The sequence below is a fragment of the Protopterus annectens genome, chromosome 12.part0 (genome assembly GCF_019279795.1).
Source record: "Protopterus annectens isolate FY-2018-M chromosome 12.part0, PAN1.0, whole genome shotgun sequence".
Taxonomy (NCBI): Eukaryota; Metazoa; Chordata; order Ceratodontiformes; family Protopteridae; genus Protopterus; species Protopterus annectens.
Genome location: NC_056746.1, coordinates 923,116,299 through 923,139,956, shown reverse-complemented (window position 1 = coordinate 923,139,956; position 23,658 = coordinate 923,116,299). Strand labels below are relative to the sequence as shown.

The 23,658-nt window shown below is 43.7% G+C and overlaps 1 protein-coding gene across 2 annotated transcripts in view; it reads right to left on the bottom strand.

Moving 5' to 3' along the window:
• The window catches only part of PTPN1 (protein tyrosine phosphatase non-receptor type 1), a 1,504,923-nt gene that overhangs the window by 246,297 nt on the left and 1,234,968 nt on the right, over nt 1–23,658 (bottom strand). For both annotated transcript variants that reach the window (XM_044089947.1, XM_044089948.1), the window contains exon 8: nt 20,476–20,708. In XM_044089947.1, coding sequence (XP_043945882.1) covers nt 20,476–20,708 — 233 coding nt within the window. The remainder of the gene's footprint in view (nt 1–20,475; nt 20,709–23,658) is intronic.

Here is a 23,658-nt window from a genome sequence, read left to right as displayed (position 1 = left end):
CCCCCTAAGGGGGCTGTCAAAAGAAAACTGCTTGGAACTGGTAGAGGAAAGTCATTGGGACTGTTTCCTGTAAGGTTGTGATTCGTCTTCTCCGCTTTTGGAGGTAGGAGCACCCCATTGTTTAGGCCTGTATGAGCCTTGGGGCTGAGATCTGCCTCTGGGATGCCTTTATCTGCCTCTTTGTGGTCTGTCTGACACTGGAAAGGACCAATTTTTTGAAGGCCAGTTCCTGCTAAACCTGGGTGGCTGTACCTGTAAGAAATCCTTGACTGTCTGCATGGATTTTGCTTTATCCTCCATTTTTTTCAACACCTCTTCTGCTTTAGTACCAAACAAAGTATCATGATGTAATGGTGCATCTAATAATTTTGATTTAACATGATCAGGCAGATTCTGTTCCTTTAACCAAGCATGCTTTCTAATAACAGAACCTGTAACAGCGGCCCTGCAAGAGGCCTCCAGTGAATCATAACCACATTGCAAAGTATGCTTTCCCACTTGTTCAGTTGCATGCAATAAATCCTGCAATTCCTTGTTCTCTGAACATTCAGTATTTGTCAACATTTTCTGTTTAAGCAGTGACATTAAATATTGCTGATATTTAAGCATATAAAACTGACAATTTAAAGCCCTTAACAGCCAGGGTAGCAGAAGTGTAGACTTTTTTCCCCCATCTGTCTAGAGCCCTAGAATCCATATCAGAGGGGACAGGGTTATTTGCAGTGGAAGGTTTAACCCCCTCGGGACCCTAAGATATAGTTTCTGGGTCAGCAACGGGGTTTTTATATAGGAATTTATGAGAATCCGGGACCCTGTAGTATCTGTCTGGCTTAGCAGGTGCAGAGGGTAAAGAGTCAGGGGACAGGCCGGACTCTGAAAATACATCGTCTACAATGTCAAGAACAGGTGGAATAGCAAGGGGTCTGTGCTGAGGAAGTAGCAGAAAGTCTCTGAGCTTTTTCTTAGATTCAGAATAATCCTGGCTCTCCCAGTGGAAATGCTTCCTCATAGTATGTAGGGTTTCCCCAAAACAATAATCCTCAGGAGGAGAGGCTGAAGGAATGGATTCTTCAGCATCAGAATCCTCATAGGGAAGCATGGAGTAATCCTGTTCAGAAGAGGAATCAGAGGAAATAGATACCTGATCAGAACAATCATACTCTGTTCTCTTGCCTAGGCCTCTTATCGGGGGGGGGGGGGATGGGAGCCCCCGATCAAAGTAATTAGGTCTTCGGCCATTTTGAGAATCTGTTTTTTAGGCATGTAAGTCTGAGTAGGAGGATGCTGTACTTGTTTCTTTGTCTTTAGAGCTGCTTTAGTCTTTGTCTTTGAAGCCGAAGATGGCTTAATATATAGTTGTGTAGGTCTGAAGACACCCTCAGAAGCTGATGCCTGCTCAGCGGCTCCGGACCCATCTGAGGGAATGATTTCAGAGTGTCCAATACCTTGAGTATCCAGAGGCCCAGTCGGCTCCACGTGGGAGTCAGTAGCGGCCTGTGGCTCTGAGGTAGTGGGTGCCAGGGGCTGCGAAAGCTCCTCACTGAGAACCGGCGAACCGGCAACTGGCCTAGTAGAGGCTTCGTTGTCGGTTTTGGACCTCAGATGCCTATCCTTGTCCTTGCATTTTTTTGTAAACTCCGGTTGTCGGCTGGTCCGACGGTATTATATAATTAAATCTTCGGCCAAAGTAATGAAATGCAAAATCAAACAGACGCTTGATAGTGCGTTGGTTAAATCTAGCACAAAACCGACAGCTAGCAACGTTGTGATCAGGGCCTAGGCAAGGAATACAGTAAGAGTGAAAATCCTTATGAGGTATTTGCTTCCAACAAGAAATACAATTGTTAACTTTTTCTGACATCGGTATGGAGCAAGAAAAAAGTTTCCCCAACGGGGTACTTAGTTTTAATGAAGACTTCGGTTCTGAAATTCGGATTTGAAAAATCTCAGGAGTTGGCCGACCGGCACTTGCGAACTGCTTTTGCTTCGGGCACCGCGCGGCAAGAAAGACTGAAGAAAATGGCGTTGGCTGCATCTTTTATACCCCTGGCGCACTGACATCAGGGAAGAGGCGACAGCAACCGACGCCGGACCTAGACTTTGGAAGTCTGGCCGACTGAGGGTAGCCTGCCAGCAGGATAACCCAAGAGTAATGAGTGCAACAATGAAACACGATGAACATCTTGTCATATTTTCTAAATTCCTTTGTTCAATGCAAGTAGAAGCATAACTGCCTGTGGACATCCAATTGGTATAGCTTATATTCTGCATTGTTGGCATAGTTTGGAAAGAAAAAGTACAGTTTTGTACCTACCATAAATGTAGATGTTCGAGTGTATATACTGCTGCAGTCATCACACTTGGGGTTATCCTGCCGTCAGGCGGTCCCGCAGTTGGCCGCATCCCAAAGTCTTGGTCCGGAGTGGGTTGTTGTCGCTTCTTCCCTGACATCAGTGCAACAGGGGTATAAAAGAGGCAGCCAACGCCATTTTCTTCAGTTTTTCTTGCCCCAGATGTCAGGTGCCCCCAACTAGGAAGGCAATACAAATAACTATGCAAAATACCTTAGTAGATAAACAATAGTACTAGCTGTTAGCAAATACACCATATAGGCATGCATCCATTAGACTGATGTACATGGAGTTATAACTGACACCCTGGTATGTAGAGGGGATGGTGGGAGGGTAACCTGGACTGCAGCAGTATATACACTCGAACATCTACATTTATGGTAGGTACAAAACTGTACTATGTTCATCGTGTAATACTGCTGCAGTCATCACACTTGGGTTGAATCCCAAAGCTATGGATGGGTGGCTAGTACTAAACTGGGTTAGGTGAAGCTAGGATGCCCTGCAGAACTGCAGTGGCAAAACCAGCTCTGGTTTTTGAGTATAATGGAAGGTGGTAGTGCTTGGTAAAGGTGTGCACTGAACTCCAAGTAGCTGCCTCCAGAATGTTCTTGGTTGGAACCCCATTGAGAAAGGCTGCTGAGGTTGCTGTAGCCCTGGTAGAATGGGACCTAATATTAACAGGCACTGCTTTCCCATGGTGCGAGTAGCAAAAACGGATACAATGTGCTATCCATTTGGAGATGGTCTGTTTTGAAATAGCCTTTCCTTGTGAACCTGCAGAATAGGATACAAAGAGTTGGTCAGTTTTTCTGAAGATCTTTGTCTTATCCAAACAGTAACGTAGCTGTCTGTGAATGTCCAAAGAGTGAAGGAGTCTTTCTCCTTTATTCTGGGGGTTTGGATAAAAGGTGGGTAAATGAATGGTCTGATTCAAAGCCACACTGGATACTACCTTTGGCATAAAGGTAGGGTTAGTTCGTAAAGATACTCTGTCCTGATGGAAAACTATGAAAGGTTCCACTGCCATAAGTGCCTGTAGTTCTGAGACCCTGCATGCTGAGGTGATAGCCAGCAACAGAGCTGTTTTCCATGACAAGTATTGTAGTTCTGCTGAGAAGGCTGGTTCGAAAGGAGGCAGTGTTAATTTTTCTAAAACGAAGTTGAGGTCCCAAGCTGGCATTGGGGGTTTTCGGGGGGGTCTTATATTCTTAGCCCCTCTGAGAAACTGCCTTAGTAAAGGGTGTGAGAATATGGGAGGATCCGTATTATATTCAGGTGAAATGGCTGAAGCATGGATCTTAATGGATGAGAAAGAAAGGCCTTTGTGTAGCATCTCAGTTAAGTATTGCAGTATTTGAGGAATGTTTGGTATCCAAGGATTTTGGCCTTTAGCCTGGTTCCATGCACAAAATCTTTTCCATTTGTCTGAGTAAGATTTTCTGGCGCTGGGCCTCCTGGCCTCCAAAATGACATTCAGGACGTCCTTTGAGAGAAGTGTTGATTGACAATCCAAGGTATTCTCCATGCAGCTAAATTTAAAGTCCTGAGCTGACTGTGAAGGATCTGAGAGTTTTGCTGAGTCAACAGAAGTGGGAATTGAGGTAAGATCCATGGAGGGCTGTGAGTCAAGGTCCTTAGTAATGGGTACCAGTGCTGACGTGGCCAATCTGGAGCAATGAGGATCATTTGAGGTGTCTCTGATCTGACTTTCAGTAATACCTTGGTCAAGAGAGGTAGTGGTGGGAAGGCACAGACTGTCAATGCTGTCCAACTGAATGATAGGGCGTCCACTTTCCAGGCTAGGGAATGATAAGTCCTTGTGTAAAATTTCTGTAGTTGGCAATTGTTGGGGGAGGCAAATAGATCTATGTCTGGGCGTCCCCACCTTTGAGTTATCATTGAAAATACTTGTGGGTGTAGTCTCCACTCGTGAGGATCTGCCAAATTTCTGCTTAATTCGTCTGCCAATATGTTTTCCTTTCCTGGCAGGAATTGTGCTTGCAGTTGTACTTGGAAAGTCAATGCTGTGTTCCACAAGGTCATTGCCTGTCTGCATAAAGGGTAGAAGTGTGTTCCTCCCTGTTTGTTTATGTACCACACAACTGTGGTGTTGTCTGTCCTTATTAGTAGTTGTCCTGGATGCAAGAAGTCCTTGAAGGCTGTCAGTGCATTTTGCACAGCTAGCATCTCCTTTTGGTTGATGTGTAGATGCATTTGTTTTGCGGACCATTTGCCCTGTATGCACTGTCCTGCCATGTGTGCTCCCCAGGCGTAGTCTGAAGAATCTGTTGTCATAGTTTGGTTTGCTGGAGGTAAGACAAAAGGAAGACCCTTATTTATTTGACATGCTTGAGCCCACCATAGGAACTTTTTTGAAGGCAGGGAATGAGAGGTATACTTGTTTTGAGGCTGTGCCTGTGTTGAGTCCATACACTTTTCAGGTACCATTGTAATTTCCTCATATGCAGCTTTGCATGTGGAATTAGTTGAATGCAGGATGCCATGAACCCCAATGCCTGCAGGATTTTCCTTGCAGTGAGCTGGGTAAAAGTTGCCATCTTTTTGAAGTTCTGAGTCAGTTGTTTTTGTTTGTCTGGCGTGAGATAAGCCATCTGGGCCGTTGTATTTAAGCTGGCACCCAAGAATATTATGTCTTGTGAGGGTATTAGCTTTGACTTCTTTTTGTTTGCTGTGTACCCTAGGCAACTTAGCAGCTTTGTTACAAATGCCAGATGCTGTAACAGAATGGACTTGCTGTCCGCTTGGATCAGGCAGTCGTCCAGATAAGGATAAATTTGCATTCCTCGTTGTCTGCAGTATGCAATTACTGATGCCAGGCATTTCGTAAATACTCTGGGCGCAGTAGATAAGCCAAAGGGCAATGCAGGGAATTGATAATGCGTTGTACCTGCCAAAAATCTGAGGTATCTTCTGCAATCTTGTTTGATAGGGACATCCAGGTATGCCTCTGAGGTCCAACGTTACCAGCCAAGACTCCTTGCCCAGCATGGGAAGAAGCTGCTGTAGTTGTGAGCATTTTGAATTTGGGTACCTCCAGGTAAGTGTTTAGAATTGAGAGGTCTAAAATGGGTCTCCAGGCTTTGTCCTTTCTTGGTACTAGAAATAGTCTTGAGTAAAAACCTTGACCTTGCTCCTTTGTAGGTACCTTTTGAATTGCTTTCATATCCATGAGAGCTGAAATTTGCATTTGTGCCTCTGCCCATTGGTTTGGAGGCAGATTTGGCATGCCTCTCATCCGTGGTAAAGTGTGAAAAATGAAATCTGTAGCCTCGGGTAATAATATCCAGAACCCATTTGTCCCTTGTTATGACGCGCCAATTTTGTGGAAATAGAGCCAGTTTTCCTCCCAAAGGTGCTGCCAGAGCAATTTTGCTTGGCAGGCGAAGAGGGAAGTCATTGTGTTTGTTTCCTGAAGGGTTGAGATCTTTCGTCTCCACCTCTTTGAGTTGTTTTGTGCCATTGTCTAGGCCTGAAAGAACCTTGTGGCTGGCCTCTGCCCCTTGGGCGTCTGTACCTACCCCTTTGGGGTCTGTCTGATGCAGGAAAGGAACAGTTTTTTGATGGCCAGTTTCTGCTGAAACGAGGAGGTTGTACCTGTAAAAAATCTTTAACTGTCTGCATAGATTTTGCCTTTTCTTCCATTTTCTTTAAAACTTCCTCTGCTTTGACACCAAATAACACATCTTTCTGCAATGGAGCATCCAATAACTTTGCTTTGACATGTTCTGGTAAGGCTTGCTCTTTTAGCCAAGCATGTCTACATATTACAGATCCTGTGACAGCTGCTCTACATGAGGCTTCCAATGAATCAAAACCACACTGTAAGGTATGCTTTCCCACCTGTTCTGCTGCATGCAGCAAATCCTGCATCTCTTTGAAATCAGGTTGATCTGACTGAGGGATCATTTTCTGCTTTAACTGTGTAATCAAGTACTGCTGGTATTTTAGCATGTGGAATTGGCAGTTTAAGGCCCTCATGGCCAAAGTGGCAGACATATACACTTTCTTCCCCCATCTTTCTAATGCCCTGGAATCTCTTTCAGAAGGTAGTGGATTCTTAGCAGTAGAGGCCTTAACCCCTTTGGGACCCTGGGAAATGGTTTTGGGGTCTGCAACAGGGCTTTTATATTGAAACTTATGAGAATCAGGAACTCGGTAGTATCTGTCTGGTTTAGCTGGTGCAGGAGGTAAGGAATCTGGGTTTAGACTAGATTCGGTGTACACATCATCCAAAATGTCTAAAACTGGAGGAATTGCAAGGGGTCTATGCTGTGGGAGAAGAAGAAACTCACGGAGTCTTTTCTTAGAGTCAAAGTAATCTTGGCCTTCCCAGTGGAAGTGTTCCCTCATGGTGTGTAAAGTTTCCCCAAAAGAGTAGTCTTCAGGGAGGGAGACAGAGGGAATGGACTCTTCAGCATCTGAGTCTTCATAAGGAGGGAAGGAATAATCCTGGTCCTCAGAGTTAGCTGAGGAAATGGATGCCTGGTCAGAAGAAGGATAATCTTCCTCCAGTCTAGACCTTTTGTCAGGAGGGGGTTGTGAACCCCTGATAAGGGTAATTAAATCCTCAGAAATCTTAAGCATCTGTTTTTTAGGCATAGGGGCCTGTGGGGGGGGGGGGGCTGTGGACCCGGTTTCCTAACTTTTAAGGGGGCTTTAAGTTTAGCATAAGACTTAATAGAGATAGCTGTCGGTTTGAAGACCCCTTCAGAAACCGAAGACCTGTCCAAAATCTCCAGATCACCATCAGGGTTGGCGTCCGAGGGGTGAGATGGAACCGGCTCCTGAGGCCCAGCTGATTTGGTCTGGGAGGCCGTCAGAATTTCTAAATCTACGGCAGTCAGGGGCTCGCTGAAAACTGGAGAACTGGCGGCAGGCCTTGCTGAGGCCTCGGTATCTGGTCTTGGCCTTGGTTGCCTGTCCTTATCCTTGCGTTTTTTAATCATTGCTGATGTTGGTTGCTCCAACGACATGCTACAATTAAATTTTCTGCCAAAATAATGTCGGGCGAAACCTGCCCGATGCTTGATTGTATGTTTGTTGAACCTAGCACAAAACCGACAACCAGAGACATCGTGGTCTGGGCCTAGGCAAGGAATACAATAAGAATGAAAATCCTTATGAGGTATTTGCTTCCCACAAGAAATGCAATTATTAACTTTGTCTGACATCGGTCTGAGGCAAGAAAAGTTTCCCCAACAGGGTACTTAGCTTTAGAGAAGACTTTGGGCTGAAATTCAATTAAAAAATCTCAGGAGCTGGCCGACCGGCACTTGCGAACTGCTTCGGGCACCGCGTGGCAAGAAAGACCGAAGAAAATGGTGTCGGCTGCCTCTTTTATACCCATGTCGCACTGACATCACGGAAGAAGTGACGACAACCGACGCCGGACCAAGACTTTGGGATTCGGCCGACTGCAGGACCGCCTGATGGCAGGATAACCCCAAGTGTGATGACTGCAGCAGTATTACATGATGAACATCAGGCAGGTCAATGGACCGATTCAAATTGGTCTCAGAACATACTTTGGGAAGGAATGAAGTATTTCTTCTAAGAGAGGCTTGTCTTTGTGAAAAACTAAATAGGGAGGGTGTATGGACAGAATTTGAAGTTCTAAAAACCCTCCTAGCTAAAGTAATGGCTATCAAAAAGACTGTTTTCCAGGTTAGAAATTTTAGCTGGCAAGAAGAAGCTGGTTCGTATGGTGGGAGAATCAGAGTAGTCAGTACCAAATTGAGGTCCCAAGGAGGTGGTGGTTCCCTTACTGGAGGCCTTAGTAAAAATGTATCTTTCAGGAAAGCTTTGCACAATCTGTGAGACATTATTTTTGATCCCATGACTCCTATCTGGTAGATATGAGGGCTAATTGTACTCGTATGGTAGCTGCTGCTGCGCCCTCATGAAACTAGAAAGCGTCTCACTGCAGGGGATATGTCTGGAAGCCTGGCTAAGACTGGAAGTGGAGCAGCCAAGCTGTCAGTTTGAGGGTTTGGACAGAAGGTTGTAGCGTTCATGACTGATGAGTCAGAAGATTTGGTACCGGATCCAGAATCCACAGTTCTTCTCGGAGATGGGGCCATAGGAAAGGAAACCAGATTTGACGAGTCCAGTACGGAGCGATGAGTATTACCTGCAACTCCACAATTTGACTTTCTGTAGAACTTTGGGGATTAGTGGAAAGGCATAAAGGAGTCCCGGGGGCCAATCGTGAACAAGTGCATCCCTTGGTGACTCCCCCTGAGGGGGGGATTAGGGCAAGGTAGCTTCTGCATTTGGTGTTCATGGACGTGGCAAAGAGGTCGCAGCAAGGATGGCCCCACTTGCAAAAAATCTGGTTCACTATTTCCTGTTTTAGGGGCCACTCATGAGGCATTAAAATTGCAATGCTCAATTTGTCTGCTATCATGTTGGATTTTCCCAGAATGTGCGTTGCAATTAGAAAACGTTGAGAAAAGACGGCCCATTGCCATATTCTTTGAGCCTCTCAACACAGGGTTTAGGATCTGGTTCTGCCTTGTTTGTTGATATACCACACTATCGATATATTGTCTGTCTGTATTGCAATCGTACCTGGTGGAAGAGAGTTCTGGAATGCCTGCAACGCCAAAATCTCTAGGACACTGATGTGCAAGTGGTACTCATGGTCCTGCTAAGTTCCTTGGACAGTCTTTCCCAGATAATGCCCCCCCCCCCCCCCGTATCTGGGACTCATCCGTGATCACTGTAGCTACTGGTGGGTAAGAGTCAATGGCCTGCCTATAGTTACCTGCATGGATAGAAGCCACCAGCGTTGGTCTTTCTTGAAGGAGTCTGTAATGAAGATCTTGTGGGACATGGGTAACTCCTGCATGGACCACTGAGCGAAGAGTAGCCACTGCAGGGCTCTCATATGTAGATGTGCCAGAGGTACTAACGCTATTACAGCTGCCATAGTCCCCAAGATCTTTAGAACAAACTTTGCCTGTACTTTCTTTTTCAAGAGCAAGACAGACACTTGATGGCGCAGTGTCTGAACCCTGTCGTGAGGCAGTTTTGCTACCATGTCTTCTGTGTTTAAGTCTACTCCTATGAATGTAATATGCTGTGATAGCAACAAGGCACATTTTTCAAAATTTATGGTAATGCCCAGATCCGAGCATAGATGAATGGTGGTGTCTCTTGCTTTGGTTAGTAGATGCTCGGTGGTCGCAGTCAGGAGCCAGTCATCTAAGTACGGAAATACCTGGAATCCTAGACACTTCAGGTGAGCCATGACTACTGCCATGCATTTGGTAAACACTCTGGGGACTGTAGTGAGACCAAAGGGCAGAGCTTGGAATTGGTAATGAATGGCTGCCAGCCTATCTCCTGGAGCGCCTGTCCATTTTTATATGGTACTACGCATCCTGAAGATCGATTGAGCACATCCAACTGTCTTGTCCCAGAAAAGGCAGTACAGACTACAGTGTCACCATCTGGAACTTTGATTTTTTTTATGGACTTGTTCAGCCTGCTGAGATTCAAGATGGGTTTCCAGTCCCCTGTTTTATTTGGAACTAAAAAGAACCTTGAGTACTTTCCGGATCTGATTTGGTCTGCGAGACTTCTGGATGACTCTTTCTTAGCAACCGTTGTATCTCTAGGGTTACTTGATCCCTTTGACAGGGTGGAATGTCTGGGACTGATCTTGTTTGTGGGGGTGTGGTGGAGAAGGGTATGTTGTATCCCTTGGATATTACTGACTGTACCCATTTGTCTTGAGTGATGTTTAGCCAGGCTTTTGGGTACAGTGATAGTCTGCCCCCGACTGCCACCAGAGGTGGTCATGCGGGCCTCCTTTCACGTATCTCTGTCACCCTGATTTTGCGGACCCCCCCCCCTCTGCTGCGAGGTCAATGTCTTCCATTGTTATTTCCCCCTCTGCTCCTGGGGGAAAATTCACCACGTGGGTCTGGCGAAGCTCTTTGGGATTTACGGAACCACATTTTCCCACCCTTCTGGCTTTTGTGATAAGGCCAGGTAGGGAGGGAAAAATGTACCCCCACAGCAGAGTTTTGCCTTTTTGTTCGCACCTGGTCAGAGTCTCTAACTTTTGGTCCGAACAAGGACAAGCCGTCAAAAGGGGCATTAATGAAGGAAGACTTGAAGGGCTCAGCAAACTCGCAAAGGTGCATCCAGAAATGCCTCCTCAGAGCGATTCCTGTACCAGCTGCCCTACTCGCACCATCCGCTGCATAAGAAATGAGCTGCACAGAGGAGCTGACTACTGAATTTAAGATATCAAGCTGGGAGGTCTGGAATCCTTCCAGCTATGGAACCTTGGAGGGCATGACCTAGCTCCTTTAGGAGATCCCTCTGAAGTCTGGTAAAATGGGTCAAATAGTTCAGCGACCTGAGTGTAAAGGCCTTTGACAAGAATGTACGCTTGCCATACCTGTCCATCGTTCGAGATTCCTTATTTGTCCGATGGACAGATGAAGTCTCAGCTAACTCCTTTTTGGTGGCTGCCGCCACCACCATAGCATCTATTGGGACACCTTTGGTTAAGAAATCTTTGTCTAATGGTGCTGTTATAAATTTGTTGGGCCTCCTCGGAACAGGTTCCACGGATTCTGGAGAGCCCCATGCCCTTCGACTAACAACATTGAGGAGCTGGTCGAAGGGTGGAGACACCCAAGAGGTGGAGGGTCGAGAACGAAATGCCTCTAGGTATATGGACTCATCCTCAGAAGGGGTAAGGGTCTTCCAGCCACCTCTGTACTTCAGGATTTCTGAGAAGGAGACATCCTCAGAGGGTGACTGAGGGGACCCTTCTGAATCACCTAAGTCCATATCTGAAGTGATAGACTTCTCAGGGGAGTCTAGATGTTTCCTCTTACATGTTCTCTTCCGCGGGACCTCTCCAGAGGGGTCCTCTGGGGAAGTTTCAGAAGAAAGTGACTCACCCAATGGGGCATCGGTTCTCTATGCCTGGGGGAGGGATGGTAGAGAGGCAGACACTGGCAGTTTTGGGGGAAGAGTGCTTGGATTCGAGAGTGGAGCCGTCAAGGGTGACAGCACACTCCTCATGACCTCAAAGGCACCATGACCTGAGCCCAAGGGAGCCTCCAGTTCCAAAGAGCCAGGAGACTTCTCCCATACCACGAAGGTGGGCTCCGAGGCCAATGTAGGCGCCAAGCTCATCTACGCCGATGCCCCAGAGGCAGATTCGGATCCGACAAAGGTCCGATCTGACTCTCTTCCCCGGACCCGATGGGGGAGCATCGGCTCCCAGACCGTTCGACAGAAGATGGCACTGAAGAGGTCGGAGCGGAAGTCGGGACAGAAAAACCTGGGGTAGGTGTCAGACCTAACCCCGTCCACCACAGACACATCCAAGCACTCCGGCTCCAAAACCACTCTGGTCAGAGGAGGAAGAGAAGGAGGGGCAGTGGCAGTTATCGGTTACAATTCCTTCTGGGCTGGACTTGAAAGGATCTTGGCCAGAGACAGAGTCCGAAGCATCCTCCTGACTAACCACTCCACATTGTCATCCCACAGACTCCTTGAGGATTGCGAGGACGGGGTTGAGGATTTAATGCTTCCAGCCACAGACAGCAAAATAGGTGACTGTGGAACTGAGGAGATCAGCTCCAAGGTTGGGGACTGGCTCCATCTGCAGCTCCTAGTCGGTTCTGAAGAAACAGGTTGAACAGAAGGAGTTGTCTTTCTTGGGTCCGAAAGCCTTTGGGTCTGAAGTCATGTCTTTAGCTAACTTCTTTACTAGCTCAGAAGTAGGAGCCGAAGAAGACTCTTTTAACTGACTTATCCGATTTTGGGGATTGAGAAGATTTGGAGGAGGTCTGGGTCCCTTCTAGTGCCTCAGAAAAAAGAACTTTAAGCAATCCCCTGACTAGAAGCTTGATTTTGCATTCCAGCAGGACCCTGGGACTAAAACCGTGACAAATGGAGCATGAGTCTTGAAGGTATACTGCACCCAAACAGTAGACACAACTAGTGTGCCCATCTGTTAATGACATTTTTTGTGAACAGGAATCACACTTTTTGAAGCCTGACTGCTTCACTTCTTTTCCTTCCTTACACATAGTGGTAAGTAACAAAAACAACAAACACTGCCCAGGAAACTACATTAATAATAATAACAAGGTTAACTATGAAAAACTATCAAAACTATTTAACACACCACACTAGTAAAGAGTAACTGTAAATATATATTTTCTACTTTACTTTTTTTTTTTTTTTGAACAGTCACGCAAGGAAGAGAAAAAGGCCAGAGGAGAGGTTTCTAATGACGGTCTCCTCTAGCCAGAGGAGATGTCTCTAATTTAAACGATGAAATCTCTTTAGGAAGGGGAAGAAAGTAGAAAGGGGAGCCCTCTAATTTAAAGGGCTAAGGAAGAAAAAAGGCAAACCATCTAACTTAAACAGGTTCGTTAAAGATAAGAGAGAGTTTTTAGTGAAAACGGGATAGGGAAGGAGCTGTAGGCCTAACGAAAGTGATGGCCAGCCACAAACAAATACAACAAGAGAAAAACTAGTAATTCACCACAAGGTGAGACCTAAAACACTGTAACTAACTCCAACAACAAAATTTATCCAAAAATACTATGGAAAAACAGAATAATATTGAAAAACTATTTTCACTTAGCCTGAGCCTAGTGAGAAGCACCTGATATAGTTTAGCAGCAAATGAGAACTGGGTAACCTTCCCTAAGCATGATAGGATAGGGTATAGCCAGTGGAAGCTCTCGAGCTTTAGTAATAGGCCGAGTCAGTTCTGAACCCAACCAGCAAGAATGAAGGCGAGATGGGACAACATAACATCATCAGTTATCCAAACTCAGCCTTCCAAATTTTTCTGGTAGAAAAAAATCATAAAATCTGAATATGTAAACATAAGTGTTCACTTGTATCTGTCTTCTGAGCCTGTAGCCCACTTGTGTGAAAAATATTCTTTTCTGTCCACTGGAATCAGTGAATGGTTGAAAAGTGTATTCCCTGCATGCAGAAAAAACAAGATTTTATAAGTTTTTTATCTGGTTCAATTATATGTCTGATTATCCGAACTACCCTAGGTCCCAATTACTTTGGATAATAGACTCTACTGTAAAATTTGTTTCTTCTTTCTTTTTTGTTTTCTTCTTACAGATAACAGAAGCAGTAGTAATTTAAGAAGAAGAAAAATAAAAAAAACTATAAGAAACCATGGTATTCTATACTTAACAATGATTTGCATTTATCTTTGTAGCAATTAGGAGACTCACCTAATCACCAAAATGGCAAATAAGATCCAAGAACTTAACAGGGGACAGGTGTATGAAGGCAGCAGGGAAGGAGAATGAGTGCTTGGAATAAAATCCATTTGCTAGGTCAGCTCTGCCTAACAGTGATAATCCCAATCAGCTGAAGTGGATGGATGGGATAATGCAAGACTTTTCAACTGATCGTGCATCAATTTTTATATGGAGAAAAATTAGAATCACTCTGATCTGGTGTATTCTGGCCTTAAGGATGAATCTTGTTATTAGAGGAAATGGCAGATAAGCATAGCGTAGACCAGTTGGCCAGTCTAATACTAGAGCATCCCTGTGCTGGACACTGGGGAGGTGGAAAAGGGATCAGGTAATAATGTGAATATGGTAAACCTGATAGGAATTCAGAGAACTAAAGTCATTGTCCCTCATATGCAGAAAATTTTCTTGGCTATGTCGTGGCAGAAGGACCATTCAGGATGGAGAAAGCAGGCAATGGCACCGCCTGTATGCTATGATGTGCAAAGCTCTAAGAAAGTGACCTGATTCTTTTATTTATGGCTATGTAGCATAGTGTACACGACTGAGTGCACTTTATTCGATGTTGTACCAGATTAGTGTCATGTTGACTGTCTGAAATGCCGACATAAGCTGCCCTGAAATGTCATTAATGTGGAGCAAACTACTCTCATTAACAGCAAAAAGAATGTTCTGACCCTACTGTCTCCTCCTCCTAAACGCCCAAGTGGGATCCTATGCCATTAGAGACCTGATTCTCCTGGAGCTCCCATTTCCTACAAATCCAATATTTCCACCATTACTAGAACCAGAGAAATTATAGTTGTGCAAAATCTTTCCATAACAGTAGACTTACTTCTCTTCACTGTTGCAGAATTCTTCACCATAGGAATCTCATGCCAAGGATAGCCCAACATCTGGCCAGTATACAAAATCCTTTAGATCTTGTATGAGCTGTATGTCACATATGCTCACTGTTTAGGGCATAAGGCATAAAGGTGATGTATGGATGCAGTTACCCAGAACTGAATTATCCCAGTAGGAAACAGTCTCCAAAGGACAAAAAAAGGTTATATGTACATCCAAAAGAAGAAAATGCAGATGGAAAAGGGAGACTCTCGGCCAAGAGGGAAACCAAAACAAATTCCAAAAGAAAAAAGGGGGGGGTGGAAGGAGGGAGTAAATACTGCCACAGTGAAGAGAAAAACATCTATTGTTATGGTAAGACTTTACACAACTGTACTATGTCCTTCTATATCACTGCTGCAGAACCTTCACTGTAGGGAAAGCAGATAAGCTCAAGAAAAGGATTGGGAGGTGGAAGGCTGGGAAGAGCCATCAACAAACCCATGCAAAACTTCTCTAGCAAAACTCGTTCTGGCCCTAGAAACCACATCCAATTAATGATGTTTAGTAAAGGTATGTATTGAAGACAAAGTAGCAGCTTCTAGGATGGAACTGGTGTCTGACCCCTTGAAGAAAGCACAAGAGGCAACAGCACTAGTGGAGTGAGCTCTAATGGAAGAAGACAGACATTCACCAAGAAAAGAACAACAAAAGGAAACAGCCTCAGATATCCAGGAGGATATGGTTTGCTTAGAAACAGTCAAACCCATTGTCCTGAGATGAAAAGAACCACAAAGCTAGTCAGACTTACAAATGGGCTTAGTATTAGCCAGATAATACCAGAGTTGTCTGTGCAAATCCAGGGTATGTAGGACTCTCTCACTAGTAGACTAAGAAAGGAAAAAAACAAGGGAATTGTACTACCCGATTAAAAGACAAATCATTAACCACCTTAGGCATAAAAGCAGGATTAGTATGTAGGGTCATCCTGTCTCTGTGAAAAACAAAAAAGGAGGGGTGACCATAAGGGCCTGAAGTTAAGAAACCCGCTAAGCAGAAGTAACAGCAAGCAATAAAACAGTCTTCTAGGTACAGTGTTGCAGAGAAGCTGAACCTGCAGGCTCAGGAGGAGCCTGGGTCAATTTTTCTAAAACAAAATTAAGGCCCCAAAGAGGAAGAATAGGCTTTCTTGGGGGCCTAAGATGCAGGATGCCTTTAAGAAACAGTGTGACCTCAAAGCAAGAAGCCAAAGGAGGATTCAAGGGCAGGCAGGCAGAAATAGCTGACAAATGGCAGACAGGCAGAAATAGCTGACGAATGGGCCTTTACAGAAGAACAGGCCAAGCCAGACTGGAGCAACTCAAACAAATAAGAGCGAAATAAAAGACACACACACACACACACACACACAGAAAAAGGGTTCTGGTTATGAGTATGGCAACAGACAGAATATTCTCTTTTATTTGGACGTACAAGACTTTCAGGTTGCAGGTTCTCTTGCCTCCTGTAAAACCCTGAGCATGTCCTCAGAAAAGAGGTGTCTAAATGGGATCAAAACACTATTACCCACAGTGTCAGTTGAAGACTGGACATGTGAGGATGATGAGTGACACCTTGTCCTGTGTGAGGTCCAACCGCTGAGGTAACTTGTGGTGAATGCCCCTGGCCAAATGCATTAACAGGGGAAACCAGTGGTGTCTCGGCCAAAAGTAAGTCACAAGAAAAGGGAGTCACTAGAAAGATTTTTGGGAGTCCAGCTGAATTTTTTGCAGGACTCTTGGAAGTAGGGGAAGAGGAGGGAAGAATAGAGAAACATCCCTTTCCAAGGAAAAGAAAGGACATCCATCTTCCATAGCAGATGGCATGGCACACTGGAACAGAAAAGAGGGAGCTGTCTGTTCAGAGGGGAGGCACAAAGTTCTACCTGAGGAAGACCCCCACCAATGGACTTTGTCCAGAAACACATCTCTGTGAAACAGCCATTTGTTAGCCTGTGTTTTGGGCCTGCTCAAAGTATCTGCACTAGATTATGCTCTGCAGGAATATACAGTGCCTGAAGAGTTAACTGATCCCAGGCCTGAAAAGCTAACCTGCAGAGAAGTTAAGACTTTATGCCCCCTTGCTTTTTGACATACCACATCATTGTGATGTTGTCCATGTAAACCTTCAGAGGGCCTGGAAACAACATGAGGTAAATAGCCTGAAGGGCCAGAACTAGGACTCTCATCCCTTTGATGTTGATATGATTCGACTTCGGGGGGGGGGGGGGGGGGGCAAAGACTAACTTTCAGGTGAGCACAGCAAGCTCGCCAGCTTACATCTGAAGTGTCGGTGAACGAAGGTTAAGTTGTTAAATCCACCACTCGAATTCCCACTTCAGACAAGGAAGGAGAGGCACACTGAAATCCAGAGGTACCCACTGAAGCTTCCGCATGTGCAGTATGGCAACAGGGAACATTCGAATAGAACAGGCCATGAATTCCAGGGCTTGAAGAAACTCTCTTACTGGAACAGTAGGCAGAGAAAGAAGAGACTGAAAGAGAGACCAACATTAGCACTGTCTGAATCCTGCAACCCAAATACACATGATCTTGACAGTGAGTCAGAACAGACTTTTGGAAGCTGATAATGAACTTTAGCTTCTGAAGGAGAGATATGATGAACTCCAGGTCCTGCAGCAGGCAACTGGGAAAAGGTGCTTGAAGCAACAAGTCATCTAGATAAGGAAAAATCTGAATCCCTTGTAGCCTGCAAAAGGCAATCACAGGAGCTAAGCATTTTGTGAATACCCTTGCGGCATTAGAGAGCCAAAGAGCAAAGCAAGAGAACTGAAAATGAGAAGAAGAAACAGAGAAACATAAAAACTTCCTGAAAAGAGGGTAAATAGGAATATGAAGTTAAGTATGCTTCAGATTCAAGGACACCAGAAAAGCCTGGGTATTAAAAGAGGAAACAGAGTAAGCACCCAAAAAGAAGGAACCTTGAGAAAGGTGTTGAACAAGAGAGATCCAGAATATGTCTCCAAGTGCCCTCCTTTGGAGGAACCGGGAACACCCTGAAGTAAAAATCCCTTTTCTACTTTGAAAAGATGGACAGGTTGAACAGCTTCCTGGTCCACCAGGGACCCAAGAACCTTGAGAAACGAGGAAGCTGTTCCAAAGGAGGTTTGGGAATCCCTGAAAAAGGAGGGGCAGACTTCCACACCATGAAGTAACCTTTACATAATAGAACCCAAGAATCTGAGATGATGAGATGCCAGTTTGGAAGACAGAGGGAGAGACAAAGAGACAAGGGAACCTGGCTGAGGGGTGGGGATGGGGAGAATCTGTCAGAGAAACAGATTTGACAGATAAAGGGGACTTCTGGCCCACAGACGTCACAAAAGACTTAGCAGGAGGAGCTCACCTACTACTCTTCCTGCCTTTAGTGGCCTAATGAGGCTGCCTGCAAACAAAAGCAGGCCTAGTAGGATAATTCCTCTGGAAAATAGGGACAGGAGAGATAAAATTATGTTTAAGGTTCTGCAAAGCCTTACCCTTTCTCTTGAACAGACAAACATAGCAGCACCCAGAAACTTGGCCTGAATGTCCTCAGGTAAAAGCTGCAGACAAAGTCAAGAGTAATGTCTCATGACAGACCCAAAGGCAGCAGCTGCTCTGGAACAGCCATCAGCCACATCACTTCTTTAGTCTGTGCTGAGCTTCATTCAATTATTTTTTGACACCTTAGAGAGGGCCTTGGTGGTAGAACTTGAAATGTGCTCTGTTTTTGGGATTATGGCTCTTAAGTTCTTTACAACTTGAACTATAAGGTAACAAACTGATGTGGATGAAATAAAATCATTTGATCTGAAAGGGTTTTAGCCATAGCTGGTGGATGGCTCAGCAATGCCAGTTTCTGCAAGCAATTTTGTGTTTTTTATCTCTTCCTTTAGTGGGTAGCTTGTTTAAACTTCTCAACATGGGTATTCTTTCGTCTCTTTCCACTGCATGTACTTACCAACAGGTAAGATATCAAAAGTTATGATAAAATAAGCAATTAAGATAGTAGAAAGGTTAGAGCAGAAAGTCATAAGAAGAAAAATGTTACCACATATATAAAGCAAAAGCAACCTACAGGACAAAGGAGAAAATGTTTTCCATGGCAAAGCATTTGTTTTTCCTTGACAATGAATAACAAGAGAGTGAGAAACAACAGTGCATAATGGAAAAATCTGCCTGACAGCCTGGGAAGGATTCATCATCTAAGCAGTCCTAATCCTTGTAGTATACAGTCTTATTGGTTACCAAAATTAGAACTCTTCAGATCCTTCTTTTGCTCAGGCCATCATCAAAGGGTTTTTATAAAGATGGTTGATTCCCATTAAACTTACTGTGGGGCTTCTGGGGCCGGCAATAAAACCCATCACAGATCCTGACTACAGATGCTTCTCTAGTAGGCAGAGGAGCCACTTCAAATTCCCTTGAATCACACAGAAGCCAGGATGGGTTCTGAAATTATGTCCATGGCAGAAAAATACATTTTATCCCATAACAAAGCCTACCAGATTTGAGAGCTGATATTCTGATCAACTGACTGTTGATTAATGCATGAATTAGCAAAGCAAATATCAACCTGCTGAATGGACAGTCATACATTGTCATTGAAAAAAGTACTAGTTACTGCTACTGTTGCTTGTAAAAGCAAGGGACATTGTGGCATACCTTTCAAATGTATTTCATTATGAGGAAGATTCCTCGTACTTAGTCTTACAAATTCCATATTTTACTGTATTCCACACTGAAACAAGTCTGTCACGCATTCATTGTTAAGATCTTTTTTCGCAAACATCCAGGGTATTAATTCATCAGGAAAATTTCTGAAAGTATAAAGTAACACATTTTAACCATTCCAAGAGCTTCCAAGTTGAAGACATTAGTAAGCGATCCATATTTTGCCCATTTGCTCTAAATGACATAAGGTAGTGATCCACATTTTGGAGATGGAAGGCGGCAGACACAGTGTGGGGAGCACTGGTGAAGCAGACAGCTGCAGGTACATAAATGGTGGGCAGTACACCATGTGGGTTTGCATACTTATATCTTTCAATTTATTAATCACAAAATTTGGTCTGTATTAGAAACTTTTCCAGAACACCGAACCACTAATAATACTTAAATCAATAATCAACATAGCAGGAAAATATGTCTGAAAGCAACCTGTCAAACAAAAAAACAAATCTACATCTAACAGCTGTTTTGAGTGGGCTTGCCACACCATGCACCCCACATACCAACATAGCTCTAAACATACAAATTCTAGTACTGCCCAACTGTGAGAATAGGAGCAAATTGTTGTACTTATAAAGCTGTGACCTGATCTCAATGAAGAAGGCATCACATTTCTTCCAATGATATCTAATAGAAGGAACACTGATGAATGAAATGACTCTCCAAGTACTTATGTCACTTAAAGTAAGATATAATTAAAGCATGTTGACAGTTCTAAGGTGACCAAACCAGGAGTATCAGACAGCCTCAAAAAACGTAGCAGCAAAGACAATGACTGACTGAATACAACTGAGCTGAACTTTGGTCTTTGGTATTTTTTCTAAATTTGAGTTTTTTAAAAAATTCAAATCATGAGCTAGAAGCAAAAAAAAAAAAAAAAAAAAGAAAGAAAACCTAGTGGAATACTGCAAGCTGTGGTATCTACACAACTGTACCATCCAATAATGCTGACCATGAACACTACACAGATTAATCTTCATTTAACCTTCATTTTAAAAACAGAACCCAGCCTTATTAAACTAGAGTGCACTATCTGTTCTCAGTGTGACTCGCATATATATATCAAAGTTATGGTTATTTAAAGCAAAGAACTGCAAATGAGTTATATCCTGTTAAGCAGGTTCTAAGTCAGAGTACATGACTTAAAAAGAAAACTTTTTGGTATTCCTCAAAAATGGTAGTGTGTTATATTTCCCTCAATTAACGACAACTAAATAAATAAATTCTGAAATTTACCTTTCTGTATTTGGCTGTGCAGCCTCTAAATTCCTGCCATCAGGCACCAATTCCTCAAGTGTTCTGACATCACATTTAATCTCCTCAATCACCTCCTGTTTGGGGAAAAAAATCCTCTGGTCCGTTGTCCTTCCATTAGGCACCTCTGTGGCACGTTTTGGAGGTCTTGGTGGAGGGGGTGTATGATCAGGAGGAGGATCCAAATCCTCATTTGAGAGTTCTTTCCATTGTTCCTAAACAAAAAGTGTCATTAATTTTCTAATACTAGACAATACATATGCCTAATTTTTAAATGGTCTTCCCAAACGTCCTGCTTGGACTTTCTGGAAAACAGGTTTTAGACTGTGAAGTTTGTTAGTACACCTATTTCTAAAAGGTATAAACACTGTACAATACACACAAAAATTCAAGAGACCTCTAGCACAAAAGCATAACAGTAACTCCCATGCCCTCCCCCCAAAACAAAAGTCCTTCTGTTTCGTAAGGATGGTCACCCAGCCCTACTGTCACACTGTCAAATCAGACGAAGTACTGGACAGTAACCTCAAGAAAGGAAGATTTTTTTGTATACCATTAGAAAAGTTCTTTCACATGTTCACTCTGTTTCACAGCGAGGTGGGAGTACTCCTAACAGCAACTTTCCTTTCTCATTGGCAACCTTTTAATGTCTCATCCCACAGTCAACATACTACAAACTTATGTAACTCGAAAATCACTAATATCACAACATATGCAGAATGCTGTTTGGCATCCACTTGTCTGTTCTCAACTTCCATCTATAAGCAAGGCAGCTGTCTCAGAGAGAAAGTACAGTTGTGCAACTAATTCTACCATAAAAGTAGATGTTTGAATGATCACTGTTGCAGTAGCTTTAGCTATATGCATTGCATCCTGGTAAAGCTACAACAGCCAGACAGCTTCCAAAGCTTTCAAGACACCTTCCACACACCCAAACCATTTGTCAGCTTGAGCTGAGCTGACTAAAATTCAGGTTTGGGTGTGAAGCTCTTCAGAGCTTTCATACTGAGAGAGACAGGGAGGCTACAGCCCTAACAGGACAATGATAGGCATATAACAACAATAAGACACCCTAGCATAAAAACATTCAAAAATAATGGGGATGGAGGGAGCAGGTATGACAGCAGTGATCCTTCAAACATCTAGTGTTATGGTAACTTTACTTGCATAACTGTACTGCGTTTTGCATTTGATCACTGCTGTAGTAGCCTTAGCTATAAAGGTAATTTATCATAGCTTAAACTGACAGGTAGGAGGAAAGCTGAGGGTAAAGGAGCCCCTGGAGATTGGTCCTAGCAAAGCCTGTCCTAGACCTGGAGAACAAGTCTAACTTACAGTGCTTTGTAAAACTGTGCACAGTGGACTACATTGCTGCTTCTAGAGTACTCTAGCATCCAATCCTTTTAAAACCACCACAGATAAAGCCATGACCCTGGTAGAGTCAAGCCTTGACCTAGCCTGGAACTGTTTTGTTATGGAGGGGATACCAACAACTAATAGTATGAGGCAAACATTTTGAAACAGTCTGTTTTGACACAGGCTGCCCTTTTTTCTTACCTTCACAAGAAATGAAGTAATTAGACACTCTGAAAGATTTTATTCTGTTGAGATAGTACTTGAATTGTCTGTGGACATCAAAGGTACTGACTTTCCTTTCTCCCTCATTTTTATTTTCCTGAAAGAAGACAAAGACATGGAGATGGATAGCTTGGCTTAAGGTAAACTTGGATTCATCTTTAGACATAAATGAAAATGAATAGTTTTTGAATAATCTCTGTCTTTGTGGAAAATGAGATAAGGTTGCCTCACCATGAGAGCTTGCAACTAAGGCTTCTTATGCAACACCGCATTCAAAACACTTTCACATTAAATTGCTTAGAAAGAGTGGATTCATGGGCAGACATGCTGAAACAGATTAAATGTGAACCTTGATTGAGAAGTAAGACAAGCAATAAGACAATAGCACACCCATATACTGCAGAGCCAGAGAAACACTAGCACCAAATGGGGGCTAGTTCTTTAATTGGTGCCAATTAGAAAGCCTCTCTATTTGCTAATATATCATTTTCTAGTAGCAAGCTTCTTGTTTCTAATAATACCTGCTGCATTGTCCCGAGAAAAAATTGCCTAAAAGGTACTACAATTCTATCATCCAGGCAGTCATTTGTAGTTGGTTGGGGTCATGATGTATAAAACAACCCCCAATGTTGTGCGAGTTCATCCAGTTCAGGAGGAAGCTTGTGGAAGAATCAGTGTTGCCTGAACAAGAGGGAGTCACCACAATTACCTCTGGAGAGTCCTTCTGAATCTTCAGACTGACCCTGAATATTAGTGGAAAAGTATAAAGAAACATTCCTGCTCAAGGAAAAGAAAATGCATTTGTTTTCCAAGCCTTCTTGCATGGCATGAAATACTGAAGCAAAATTTTGCCAGCTGATTGTTGAGACAAGGCAAATAGATCTATTTAAGGTGTTCTCCATAGTTGGATCAATTCTTGGAAGTCCTCTGATTCAGTTCCATTTGTGCAGGTCTGTCTTAGTCCTGCTCAGCATGTTTGTCACAAAAGTTTGCTGTCGAGTGAGACTGTTCTGAAAAGCTATATCCCTGGCTAGTCTGCAAGCACGATAAAGATCTGGCTCCCCCTTGGTTGTTTGACTGTGGTGTTGTCTGAAGGTCCCAAGGACCACAGATGGTTCACAGAAATTACAGCATTTGTAAGAGCTGACATATCTTTTACGCTTAAATGTTATGGTCTGTATTTTTTTTGTTGCAAAGACCTCGCACTTCAATCCCTGTAGACATTGCTTCCTGTAGACATTGCTCCCCAAGCAAAGTAGGAAAAGAGACTGGGAGATCTGTATTCTAACAAATAGCTTGTCTCCACCACAAAACCTCCCTTTTCATAAACCTCCAAACTGGAATTTGAAAGGTCAGGGGGATGGTGATGCTGAGACCAAAGAGGTTTCAGGCACAATTTTAGTTTTGTCATGTAGAGTCTTGCAAGAGGTACTGTGACCATCATAGATGTCATGAGACGTACAATACCTGAGGATTACCCTTACTTAGATGGTAGTTTGAGAAAACTCATAAATAGAACTAAAGTCATCCCAAGGAAAACAATCCTGTGGAAAGGAGAAGCACAACTAGTTCAACCAGTGCCCTGGA